The sequence below is a fragment of the Acipenser ruthenus genome, chromosome 23, assembly GCF_902713425.1.
Source record: "Acipenser ruthenus chromosome 23, fAciRut3.2 maternal haplotype, whole genome shotgun sequence".
Classification (NCBI taxonomy): Eukaryota; Metazoa; Chordata; class Actinopteri; order Acipenseriformes; family Acipenseridae; genus Acipenser; species Acipenser ruthenus.
Window position 1 is genome coordinate 2,376,647 of NC_081211.1, and position 13,185 is coordinate 2,389,831.

At 38.5% G+C, this 13,185-nt stretch overlaps 2 protein-coding genes across 5 annotated transcripts; one reads left to right on the forward strand and one right to left on the reverse strand.

The window, feature by feature from the left end:
* Window positions 1–1,076: 1,076 nt before the first annotated feature.
* LOC117414099 (ammonium transporter Rh type A-like) lies at window positions 1,077–7,716 on the forward strand. 3 transcript variants are annotated; one of them, XR_009308274.1, is made up of 11 exons: window positions 1,077–1,331; window positions 2,716–2,902; window positions 3,045–3,195; window positions 3,916–4,063; window positions 4,313–4,479; window positions 4,854–4,991; window positions 5,387–5,514; window positions 5,701–5,780; window positions 6,091–6,158; window positions 6,639–6,792; window positions 7,280–7,716. XR_009308274.1 is itself a non-coding variant. In XM_058997412.1 (10 exons), the coding sequence occupies exons 1-10, from the start codon at window positions 1,163–1,165 to the stop codon at window positions 6,699–6,701; spliced, it is 1,299 nt and encodes a 432-aa protein (XP_058853395.1). In that variant the 5' UTR covers window positions 1,077–1,162; the 3' UTR covers window positions 6,702–7,716. The 3 variants fall into 3 exon arrangements, 2 of the variants coding, with proteins under 2 accessions (XP_058853395.1, XP_058853396.1); XM_058997412.1 differs by having other exon boundaries at window positions 6,639–7,716; XM_058997413.1 differs by having other exon boundaries at window positions 6,675–7,716.
* Window positions 7,717–8,028: 312 nt separating this feature from the next.
* Window positions 8,029–12,923, reverse strand: LOC131696487 (transmembrane protein 50A-like). Of its 2 annotated transcripts, none has more exons than XM_058997414.1 (7): window positions 12,771–12,923; window positions 11,750–11,857; window positions 11,257–11,369; window positions 10,677–10,744; window positions 9,788–9,880; window positions 9,528–9,588; window positions 8,029–9,377 (listed from the first exon to the last, which is right to left on the reverse strand). In XM_058997414.1, exons 2-7 carry the CDS (start codon window positions 11,846–11,848, stop codon window positions 9,332–9,334), a joined length of 480 nt encoding a protein of 159 aa, XP_058853397.1. In that variant the 5' UTR covers window positions 11,849–11,857; window positions 12,771–12,923; the 3' UTR covers window positions 8,029–9,331. The 2 variants fall into 2 exon arrangements, with proteins under 2 accessions (XP_058853397.1, XP_058853398.1); XM_058997415.1 differs by lacking the exon at window positions 12,771–12,923 and adding an exon at window positions 12,182–12,358.
* Between the last annotated feature and the right edge of the window lie 262 nt (window positions 12,924–13,185).

Genomic DNA, 13,185 nt, shown 5'->3' on the forward strand with positions numbered 1-13,185 from the left:
GTGAGACGTAGTTGTAAGTGACTCTGCAGCTGATGCATAGTTCACACACCCTAGTCTCTGTAAATCGCCTTGGATAAAGGCGTCTGCTAAATAAACTAATAATAAAGTGGGATGTGCTTGGCAAATGCCCTAGAATCAGTATACACATTAAATAAAGTCAATATACACATATAGTTACTGTATGATACTATGTTTCATGAAGCGCTTAAACTAAACTAGTTGTAACAGCACACCAGAAAGAAAGGTTTTTATGATGATCAATCAAAAACATACATAAACAACAGATTATCATTGAATTTGTGACAACCCATAATCAATATTCTTCCTTCTGAAGAAAGCGCTTCTTGTACCAAACTGTGTCCTTGCTTCTATTTTATATTTTGTTTATTATTTGTGTTTATACGATAATAAAAGCATATTAAACCAAACTGAACCGTGCAATGTGTACCATTTGTTCTTTAAAATTTAAATGGGCATACCAGTCTGGTTTAATAGTTGGTGTCCAAGAAACGCATGTATATGCAATTAAATGCACCTTAAACAGGCATCAATCACAATCTTAGCTTGTTGCGTTTCAACCAGCCTTTCAGTGACATTTTCCTAATATTTCAGTTTTACTTCTTCAAAATCATATAATGTGTATCCTGAATAATTCTCTAGAGTTGTTTCTGCTCGGAGCGTTATATTCCACACTTACTAATTATTCCAGGAACAATTGCTGCACAGTGCACAATGCTTCACCTGTGGTCGTCAATGCACCGTGCAAAGCTAATAAGCTTCCCCACCTCACGTCAGAAAATAAGCAACTCTCGCTAGAATAGTTAGTGATAAAGTATGCTGACACAACAATAGTGAATCATAGTGAACACACAGCAGGATATTAAACAGCTAAGACATTAAATGTGTATCCTATAGAGCACCGGTATCTCTTTAAAGTTCATAGCTTTCTATTATCTTCATTTTCAGGCAGGCTATAACAAAGTCAGACAGAGTCGTTAGGAGCAGTCCTTGTCACTGACAGATAAGGCGTCCTCATGTATAATCTATGTCACACCCCTATTCTCTGGACTGGATCCTGTCTATTACTTTCTAAGAAGACAGTATTCCTATTCCCTGGCAGTGTAATAGAAACAGCAATAGAAATGCCCTGTAAGACATCATAATGGCTCCTAAATATGCTCCGAGTCTTCGGCGACTGCTGCCTGTCCTGGCGATATGTTTGGAAATAGCGTTCATACTTATTTTCATTTTTTTTGTTCAATACGATGATTCTTATATCCAGGATGAAACCCAATCGAAAAAACGAAAAACTGTTACAACCGTCTATGCAGGTAATTTCCTGTTTTAGTACTGCTAGTTTGTGTTTTTAGTTTTTTTTTTGTTTGTTTGTTTTTTTGACAGAAGTATCTGGTTTATGTATAGGATCTTATTTGTTGAAGTTTATTTCAAGGCTGTTCTGTAAAGACCTATTTGCTAAATGAAAGAAGTTTTTTTTTAAACAAATGTTATATTCGGGTAAAGTTAATAAGGTTGTGCACAAGGGATACATGGTTATTATAAAGTTTACCATGAATTGCCATGCTTTCGCATTCCTTATCAAACAATCTTCAATAGTAAAGCAGTTGGTTATGGCAGCACACTGGCAGATATAATGATGGTAATATTTTCATATACACCAGTAACATCACAATAGTTTTCAACCCTGGTCCTCAAGTACATACAGGTAGTTATGAACATAGACTTTACCAGAGGCTGTCTCTAAGAGCTGTCTTCTGTGCACTAGAACACAATGCATGTTTAAAATAATGCAGCTCCTGGTTGGAATTAAAAACCAGTGCAGTTGAGGGTACATGGAGGACCAGAGCTGATCACTGTGCAATATTTATATAGAGACAGGGGAAAGGCACTGCCTTTGAAAGGGCCACCTCTGTTTTGAAATTGAATTTATTGACTGAACGTCTAACTTATCATATGGGATTGTTACTAAGAGTTTGGCGCCACCTGGTGGAAAACAAGTTAAGTGTGTTATTAGTTTACAGTTCCAATTAGAAATTAAAATGACATACTGTTTCATTATGCATGGCCTTTGTAGTGGCTGATATCAACTCTGCTCCCTGACAGTCTAACTGAGAAAAGGATTGGACTGTGAATATTTATGGTCGCTGGTGCATCAGTGTTTCGTACGGGGAATCTGTCAGATAAAAGCGAATGTGATCTTTACCCAAAGGACAGTCCCTGGAATTGACCCTCTCTTCTTGATTTCTGAAGGGGGTTTGCGCTTGCGATGTCTCACAGGGTGAGGTACTGTTTTTGGAATCAGTAGAGTGCAGGGCTGCTTCAGTGAGGTGATAAGAGGATTCTCTGCTTCTTGTTATGGCCGATTGTTCAGTGCTGACCTGATAAGACTGAAACTTCACAGATAACCAGCAGGCTTACATGAGTTGAAAATGAAACAGCATCACTGAATACACATTAAAATACAAATAATATATTGTAATATACTTACGTCATGGCTTTAAATACACAATTAGAGCTATCAGTATCATACAGAAGTCTACAAGCACTTTGAAGAAACTTCTAAAATGTAGAACAGCATGTAACTGTGTCAGATGTGCAGACTCCTCACCTATCTCTGCTGCAGGGCATGCAGATCTAAGGAAACTGTACCTGGTCAATATGTTTTGAAGGGTGATATCACTCTCTCTCCAATGACAGACTTCCAAGATGTCCACGTGATGGTGTTCCTGGGATTTGGCTTCCTCATGAGCTTCCTGAGGAGATATGGCTTCAGCAGCACCGGGTTTAACCTGCTTGTGGCTGCCTTGGGAGTGCAGTGGGCCACACTAGTGAACGGCTTCATGTTTGAATTCAGCGATGGGAAAATCAGGATAAACATGATGAGGTAAATCAATAGGAAATAACACAAGCTTCTCATTTGCATGCACAATACAGGGCAGACAATCCATTTTCAAATTGAACGAACACTGATGGGATCCTCTCGTTTGTCAATGTTCTTCTGTTCTTTAACTCCCCTTTCCAATCAGTTTGGTGACTGCGAATCTCTGTGCCGCCTCAGCACTCATCTCAATGGGAGCCGTGCTGGGAAAGACCAACCCGGTTCAGCTCCTCCTCATGACTCTCCTGGAAGTTACCAGCTTCATTTTCAACCACTGGTTACTCACCACGTTCATTAAGGTGAGCTGCGTACAGTAAAACCTTCAACACAGAATCTGGGAGCAGCTTAAAAGCAACAACTTTTAGAGCAACAACCTTCTCTAATGTTTTTGAAAGAGAATGGGCTAGAATTCAATTAAAAGGGCTGTTTCCTTGTATTAAAACACATTCACAACATCAGCTTTGTTGACATGTAAAATGTAATCTGCAGCACACTTTTTTTTTTCCATAGCAGACCTTGAAATTGACAGCAAACTAAAAGAAAGTCAAGTTCTGATGAAAAAGGCATGTCTGAATGTTTGTCCTCCTACATATTTTTTTTTTCATTCACCAAAACAATCAGGGATAATTCACAAAGCCGGTTAGGTTTTCTGAAATGATAAATCAAATTGGTCACTTATGTTACATAACTTGAATAAACAGCATTTAAATCAAGGATTCTTATATTTTCTAAATGTGTTAATTACACACTAGCAGGTGTATCTGCTCTAATGACACTTGGGAGTCGAAGGCTTGGTGAAATATACTAGGGGTGTCAATCACAGCCTTGGAGGGCCATTCCACTCCAGGTTTAACAGGTAAAATGATTTAATGAACTACTCCAGGGTCTGGATGGAGGTTTCATTGGTTCAATTAAACAATTAAGAGTAGGGTTGGAACAAAGACCAGGAGTGGAATGACCAACTTTTGACACCCCTGACACCTTCGAGCAGAGATCCAATTTTTATTTTTGAAATACAGATGGACTGTGTTCCCAGCATTATGCATCACCACGTCTTTGGGGCTTACTTCGGCCTAATGGTGTCCTGGGCCTTACATCGGCCTGGACTGAGACAGAGGCACGAGAAAGAAAAGTCTTCAACTGACATGGGGAAATTCTCAATGCTAGGTAGGTGGTTCTTTTCTACAAGCATTTTCATACACCGTTATTTCTTTCACACACAGCCTGCTGGTAATATGCTGAGCACAAAAAAACGAATGCCTCCACATTCTATATTTGGCAACGCGGTGATTTGTCAAAATGCTTTGTTGGCAACGTTATAGAAAAGTTCCAAATATGGTGTCATTTTATCATCGTACGTAAAATCTAAAAGGCATGTTTCAGTGAAATTCTAATCCTAACCTTTCTGTGCCACAGGTACAATCTTCTTATGGATGTTTTGGCCGAGTTACAACTCCGTGCTCATCGAAGGGAAAGCTGAGAAGATGAATGCTGTGTACAGCACTTACTTTTCACTGGCTGCGAGTGCAGTCACTGTATTTGCCTTTTCAGTGCTGATCAGCAAAAAAGGAAAAATGAACATGGTAAGGACAGTGATAATCCTCTAGTGACGTGCACTTGTGATTCATTCTTTGTGGTGTCTGCAAGAGTGGGACTGTAGCATCATTTCAGATCCTTGGAGATATTTCTAACAATTGAATGTTATCAGTGCCACTTCACTCCCGAAAAAAAAAAAAACGGGACTTAACAAGTACTTGCAATAAAGATTTCAATTTAATTATCATCACCTGACATTGAACCATCAGTTTTGGGTCTGTAATGTTGATGGGTTGCTTGCCATGCATTAGGAAGGGGTCTCGATAGATTCCCTGTGAATTACCTCCGTTGTGTAACAGTAAGCAGCTTTTCATTACCACTGTTCCTGACCCATTACTGCGGTCAATGTTTGTGCTTCCAGGTTTATATCCACAATGCCACTCTGGCTGGGGGTGTTGCTGTTGGAGCAGCAGCCACAGTGATCCCATCTCCATGGATTGCATTGACCATCGGCTTGACTGCAGGATTGATCTGCATCTTGGGATGCTGGTTTATGAAGGTACCTGCTTTCAATTCGACTATCAAAGGGGTTCTGGCTAATGAAATAATTCCATACCTCTCATGCACTTCAGTTTGCTATTTACATATGTCTCACATGTGCAGGTTTGAAAAATTGTATCTGGTACCATACTAGGTTAAAAGAAAGTTCTCAGTTTGCATGCCTGACTTTCAAGTAGTCGGTTACACTTGCAACTCAGCAGTGTCACTAGCTACAAAGGATATCATTTATGATCTAAAAAGTATAACAGTATAAGGCAAGCAAACTGGGAGCTTTCTTTAACTCAGCATGGACCTCGAGCAATTACCCCCCCCCCCCCCCCCCCCCCATTTTCACACTTGAAATGTTCCTTAAATCCATAACTAGTAATCAGAAATGCTTTTTTTTTTTTGCAGCCATTCCTTGAATTAGCGTTTGATATCCATGATACCTGTGGTGTCCACTACGTGCACGGTGTACCTGGGATCCTAGGAGTGCTGATTCGAATCGTCATAGAGCTGGCCACAGCGTCCAACCTCCAAGTGTATGTGTAACAAAATAGAAATCTATCCAAGAGAGAGTATCTGACAAACACAGTAACCTTAAGAGTATTTACAGCACTCAAGAAGTAAACTTACAGACTACTACAGTAAAATGCAGCATGTTTATGAGGGTTGAAGTAACGCCATTTATTTTTCAATATTGTTTCTTTTTTTATATATATTGGTAGAGCTTGGAGCGAGGCAGCTTTTTACTTGCTTGCTCTTTACATCACCTTGGCACTGAGTCTTGTATTGGGACTAGTTACAGGTAAGTGAAAAGGAATCATTTTATCATAGGGAGAAAAAAAGAAAGTTTTCTTGAAACATTTCTATTGACAAAATGTATATGTATGATCTTTAATCAGACAACATGCATCAGATCCTATATAAATCCTACATCAGGCACCTGCCAAATATGCACATGATGTGATACGTATAAACAGTGGCGGGATGAAGGCACTGCTATCAACTTCATAGCAAATGCTTCTCCAGATTGGCGTTAGCATGCGCTACGCTATATAAGACCAGAAAACAACTGATGCCAAGGGATTTTTTTATTTTTTATTTTATTTTTATAGGATTTCTTTTAAAATTGAACATATGGAAGCCAGATCAGAAATACTTTGATGATCAAGCGTTCTGGGAGGTAGGTTGTTAACAACTAATTCCATGACAGATGCTTATTTTGTAACAGACAAGTCCTTATATTAACATCATAGCAACTGTACAAGGAAATTGTGTTAACCTTGACATGAGACGTGTTCTTTATCATCATTTCTCACTGCGTCTGCACTCATGGATATTCAGAAAGTTTAATAAAGTCATACTGTCTCTGAGCAAGCCTGAGCAAGGTGGAATTTCTGTAATAAGGCCAGAATAAAAAAAAGACCAGTGGTAATTTGTTTCCATCTGAATGAGTGAGTTTCCATTTCAAATCTTAAAAAAACAACAAAAAAAACCCTCTCAGCTTCAGCTAGGAAGAAATATTATTATGCAATTACATAAAGTATTTAGTAGTCCTTTAAATAAATTCATAACTAATGATGGACATGATGTACATTACAGTAGTATTCCTGTTTTGATGCTGTGTATTTTCCAATGATAAAATATCTTCTCCATGCCACAGATAACAACAATTCCCTCCCCCCCCCCCAACACACAGTTCCCTCATCTAGCCGTGAAACTTTAACAAGGATGCATGTGACCCCCCCATCACGTATTCAACAGACTGGAATGAAATGAAAGACCTGGCCACGGGAAACTGTGTATTTGTATAAGATACACTGCTGTCGATTTTGGCTTTGTACGAACTTATGCCTCTTCTTCATAAAGTGTGTTGATTGTTCTATGTGTGTGACATTTTCAGTTGATCTTATCAATAGCCAATCAGAAAACAGCCTGTAGATTATTTATGTAAGGCTCTAACAGTGCGTGAGAGTCTCTATAGTATATTTTACAGTTTATAGTATACTGTTAATGTACAATACATGTACAGAGAGAGAGAGAGAGAGAGAGAGAGAGAGAGAGAGAGAGAGAGAGAGAGAGAGAGAGAGAGAGAGAGAGAGAGAGAGAGAGAGAGAGAGATGACGTGTGGCTCTGGAAATGCCTTATCGATTTGTTTTGGTGTGACATTACCATTTATTCATAGAAATCAGTCATTGCAGATCAAACAATGCTCAACAGGTACGTATTGGAAACGCATTAGTCTAAAAGTAGTTCAATTCAACACCCCGACAAACCTGTGTTAGACCTTCTCATCACTGTGCAACTACAACGAACACATCTCTAGACAGAACTCTCCCTAATCCCCACCAGCTGGGACCGGACCCTGTTCTTAGTTTAATTGTTTGGATATCTGATTATAATCTGTATCATACTAAAAAATGTCTAGTCTGTTTAACATTTCATTAAAAACTCATTACAACCTTTTCATTAAAAATACAGAGACCGTTTTAAATAGTGTCCTTACATTCGGATAGTGACGTGTGGTTTGTACAGCTGCTATCTGCATGCATTTCATTGTGATTGCATGGTTCGGTCTACAGGTCAATTCAGATGATTGGATTTGGGGTTAGTGAGTCTACAATACTGCTTGTTGAATTATATACAAACATAATATGAAACATTCCTGTTTTTATATCCAAAATTCAAATGTCTCATGTTTTCCGTCTTTGATCTACATATTAATAAAAACATAAGCCAAGTCCCAAGACTGTTTTATTTTAAAGTTTCATATCTTTACATTCTACAGGCCTGATGTGTGCTTCTACAGATTATATATATATGAAAGTTTACTTTATGATTGTTAAATGTCATTAACGTTTTAAGATCCACTTTTCAATCACACCCACGTTTAGAAGCAAGATGCAGTGTTCTGTGGAACTGCACATTATCTTAACACAAATTCAGAAGAACACAGGTAACTTTGGCCTAGACTACTTACTTTTGTTGTCATCAGTCTTAGTCGCTACAAAATAATTTTTGTAACAGTAAGTAAAGAAATGGTGCAAAAAGACTTTTGTTTCACCTTTACTTTATTTTCACTCAGGTAAAGAATGTGTCTTGCCACTATACTATAATCTCACTTCCTGTGTTCCAGGTTATAGGACAGGAAGTGAAGACGGACAGGGATTATAGTGCTGTGGCATGATAAATGTGCTTCACTGAACATGAAAATACATTACATCATGTTTTTCAAAGCTTTGATTAGTACATCCAATATCATTGCTTTCTCAATATTAAAAAATAAACTAAGTATGCATTTCAGGCAAATCAGTTGAGTTATTTACAACAACATGTCAGCATTATATTTTCTGAAATATGAATTAACCAGTAGTGTAATACTCATTTTTGGCCTTTAACATTAGTTTTGAAGCACATGAATCCACCTAGGTGGTTAAGCTGTAATAATACCTTCCAGGTCATTTTAATATCAAAGCTTATTCTTCAGTTTTACTACTTTTTTATACACCTGCATTAGCAAAATTATTTCATGGCATTCATAAGAAAATAGGAAAACTCTAAATTTGGTCTTTTTTATTTTTGTGTGTGTCTGATCTGTGTACAAATTGTAAATGGAACAAACACACACACACTCACACTATTTAATGAATTAAACATAAAACAGAGCTCCGAACAGCAGTGTGAATTAATATCAGGTGCAGCACACCGTAAACGAAGCAAACGAAGAGACAGCCAGCTCGCTTGCTTCTAAAAACTACTACGCAAAATATGCATTACAATACAGAAGAAAAAAAAAAATCACATCACAATACATCTACTCTTCTGCCAACATGCATCACTTTGCATTAATTCTGAAACAAGTTTAAAGGATGCGCACAAACAGTGTGATAGTGACATTCCTAGCAGATCGTTTTTCTGGTTGAAATAGAGGGATTCTACTTTACAGGTGTTTGTTACTGGAATAGTAAACGGAAATGCTCATCATACAGTTTCATCTCTGACATTGTTTCACACTCCTCAAGCTTTTCTTTCATGCATGAAATATTTTTTTAAATAGCTGAAAAAGTCATCAATTTTTTTTTCCACCTCATTGCTTTATATGGGGACAAAATACTGAAGGGCAGCAGTATTTAGATCATTAAACTACACTAATATTGAACTGTATTGATACATTAGGCAAAATCAGTCTGACCGTCACTGTTTTCAGAAAAGTAGAAAGGTAGCACATTACATACTGTAAACTGACACCATGCTATAAAATATGGTAAAGAGAAGACCAGTTAGACACACCACACGGTGTGCCAAGGCAAGAGGTTTACAAAGACAAACCCTAACAGAAATACAAAGCGGGCAGCATTACTGCCACAAGTCTTCTGTACGCCCGAATTTAAACACCAGACCCCTGCAAGACAATTAGATAGCGTTAGTATTTAACAATCGATTACATTTAAATCAGAGTGAAACAAACATTTCATCAAACCCTTTGTCTGTTTTATTTAAGTGAACCAATCAAGAATCTAATAAAATAATAAACTTTGCTGGAAATACTCACCCAAAGAAAATGAATGCGTTTTGGAAGAAGACTGCTATACCCGGATACACCTCTGCCTTCTCTGTATCAAACAACATTAGTATTATTAGTAAAGGCTACTAACCAAAACAGCTTCTTCCCATAACACTGTATTCAACACATACTAGTGCAATACCTCCCAAGTTACAATTACTTCAAGGTTAAGGCACTGCATAAAGGGCCCATTGGGTTAGCACTGCTAACACTGAATTCACTCAGTGCTCTTAGAAAGTGTGACTTACGTGGCACAACGTAGCCTCCAAAGAGGATCCACATGGAAGCGATCAGGGAGCCAAAGGCCAGCATGAAGCCAATGAAGAGCCAGACCCGAGCCCCTGAAACACACAGCAAGCAGCATGCAGTTCAATACAAGCTTTCTGCTGGATTATAAAACCCAGTTTGTGAAATCCAACCTCATCAAATTGGACAAAATTCCAGTGCATCTTCTCTTGTGTATAGATGTCATCCAGTACATAGAATATATACAGATTATTCAAGTCTAAAGTAAAAAAAAATTTTAAAAAACTATTATTAACTACTCAAAGCAAACATTCCAGGCACTGTACACTGGGATAATCCAGACAGAATGTAAGACATGTGGGTCTATTAATCTCAATGGTGATGGGTCCAAATACAGTCAGAGCTTGAACAATTGCCTTTTGGTGTCTTGTCTCAGAACTGGGACTAACTCTGGCATTAATTAACCATTTAGATAAACTGAACTGACTCCATGATCTCTACTCTCAGACTAAGCAAGCATCACATACATTTGACTTAAGGGATCAGGTGCTGTAGTCTTGGGGGCAAAAGACAGAAACACAGCAGGCTGACAACAGAGCTGGAAAGATGCTCCAAGGCTATTTACAGCTTTAAAAATCAATAGCACAGATCAGATTCTAGTGAAGGAGGCAAAACACTCAGCCTGCTTTATCAGACTGCAGCTGATTGTGATCGCCAGAGGTATATAGGACTGACACGAGAGGGCATTTCACCCTGGCAGATAGACAGCTGGATGGAGCTGGATGGAGGTGTATGGAGGTGCAGAGAGCACATCTGCAGATGTCATAAGGCATATCGTAACCATGTGAATAAACATTACAGGACTACAGAAATGTATTTAAAAAAACCTACCTGTCTGTCCCAGGCACCCATCGCTGTAGCTCTCCCCACGGACCTGTCCATTAGAAACAGCATTGATCCTGCAGGAAGAACACAAGTACCTACTCACCTTGAAAAGTAAACTAAAATAAATGTCAACCAGTTATCCCAGGTCTGATCTAACCCCAGTCTGACACTGACTTGCATTGTGGAACTTGAACTGAATTCACTAAAAAAAAAATTAGAAAGTGTAACTTAAAAGGCACAATGTAGCCTCCAAAGTTTCAATCAAACTTGCATTGTGGAACTTTGTCATTGAAACCTCACAGTACTGTACCTCACTTCACTTGTGATCTGTGATTTAGGCAGGAATGGAAATAAGACTCCCACTGCATAGCAGTTGGATCCATTCCGTTTAGATAACCATGTTAAGCTCGGACCTACAGCCTGATGTACAGAAAAGTGACTACTCAAACAACCTTTAGAGAATGTATACGAACTGTACTGCCAACAAGTCCTCCCTTCTGTCTGTAGTATAACCCCATATTATTACATCCTTGTGTAAAACGCAGTACCCCTCCCCCTTTTCTGAATTATAAAATAATTTACTTACATGAGGAATGCAACAGTCGCTATAACCCCACAAGCGTGGTAGGAGTGGTTGAATCTGTCCATGTCGGGGTATTTGACTGCTGCATCGATGATTATCCACCATCCTGTGAAGAACTGAAACAAACCAGCAAGTTCTGTACTGTCCTGCTATGAGACTGACAACAGAAACAATGAAATGACAAGCCTTTGTGGACCCCTGACCCTACCGACATACTGAGTGTATTAAAACCATCAGCAGTATAAGGAAACTCCTCAATTGCCTTTCTAATAAAAATAGCATGCTATTACATGGCCAATCCATCTGGAAATCTGGAAGCATTAAATTTAGATTAATCAAATAAGATTAAAAACTTTTTTTTTTTTTTTCTGACTGTGTAGCTTCAGTAGTAAGGTCACATTTTGTTGATCCTTTGACTGGCATTAAATAGAGATGTTTCACTGCACACATGGAAAATGTGGTTTAGAAGCGGAATACAATCGATGCGAGAACCTACCAATACTCCAGCAGCTATCGATGCGATGGCGTTCCGCTTCTCCCCCCAATCTACGCACTCACATTCTCCGCACCTGACGTTATCCAGAAACCCAGACATTCTGCAGGGCTGAAATAGAAGACGGGAATGTTTTAAGACAAGTTTGGGATCGACGCGTTGAAAAAAACATGCCCATGAAACAGCTTTGGCCATCACCGTAAAAATAACACACTTTCAATCACTTCAGTGTTTTATACGACACTTATTCAAAACATTATACGTTTTTTTTTTTGTTTTTTTTTTGCAAATCGAGTAGTTTTTGTGTCGGTGAAAGCCCCAAATCAGTGTAATTAGTACAATTCTTAATAAAATAATTGTACTTCGCATTTTTTATGCTTGCTTTTGCAAAGCACCCTACAAATTGCAAACCTATTAGCGTAAGGGCAGTCAAACCTTGAAAATCCTTTTTTTTATCTTCTTACTAACTGGCGAGTAAGTAATCCAAGTAAAGTCACAAGATAATACTTATGACCCTGCCTAAAAAGAAAGCGTGCAGTAGCCCTTTGTTGTGTGAATGAGAATGTAATGCAGGAACTAGAGCTGGCTTCAAAAAAGTATTGCTCAGGCAGGCATAGAACCGCAGTGCTTTGTGGGCGATGTAGTTCTATCATTGCCCAGATCAAGCTAGCCAGAGGGACAAGATATTTTAAACAAACTACATCCCCCATTACGCAATGGCGTATCTTAAAGACCAATGCCAATACAACTGCCAGAAACTACGACACAGAAAGAACATAAAACATTAAAGCGTCCGACATTGCTCTAATGTGTCAGCTTCCCAGAGCGAACATAGTGTGAAAATATATTACAGATTGCAATAAAAATATTTTAAGAATAGGCTATTTTAGTATTTTACTCTGTGTTGTTTCCTCCAGTCTCTAACAGCGGGTTTAGGATAAGTAAACACCGCTGCCGAAAATGTTTTTACGATTATTTTTATTGCATAGTTGTTCATTATATTTGTATAGGTACCTATACATACCTCTTCTCGTTATTTTCAGCAGACAATAAACAAAAATCTCTTTGAGTTTTTTGTATTATTACTGTTCTCTGAGTTGAGATGTAGCTCCTCTTTGCGCTTGCTCCGTGAGGTTTTCCACGCCTTATTGTGATGTCATAGTCGAGGGTTAATATTGGCCAAGTTCACGCTTCTGTGCACCGGTGTGTAAATACAGCCGTAGCAAAATAAAGTCAATTCCATCGGTTGGTGGGTCAATATCCAACAGCAATAGATAATCCCAAAGGCGGGTACATTAATGTTACCGTTGCTGTTTGCTCACGTCATTATAGTGATGGGAGAGACATTAGGCTAAAACAAGAGTGCAGCAGCGCATATCTGATAACCTGTCATGCTTTCAAATGTGTCCCAACACCTCACGTTTACAAACATCACAATG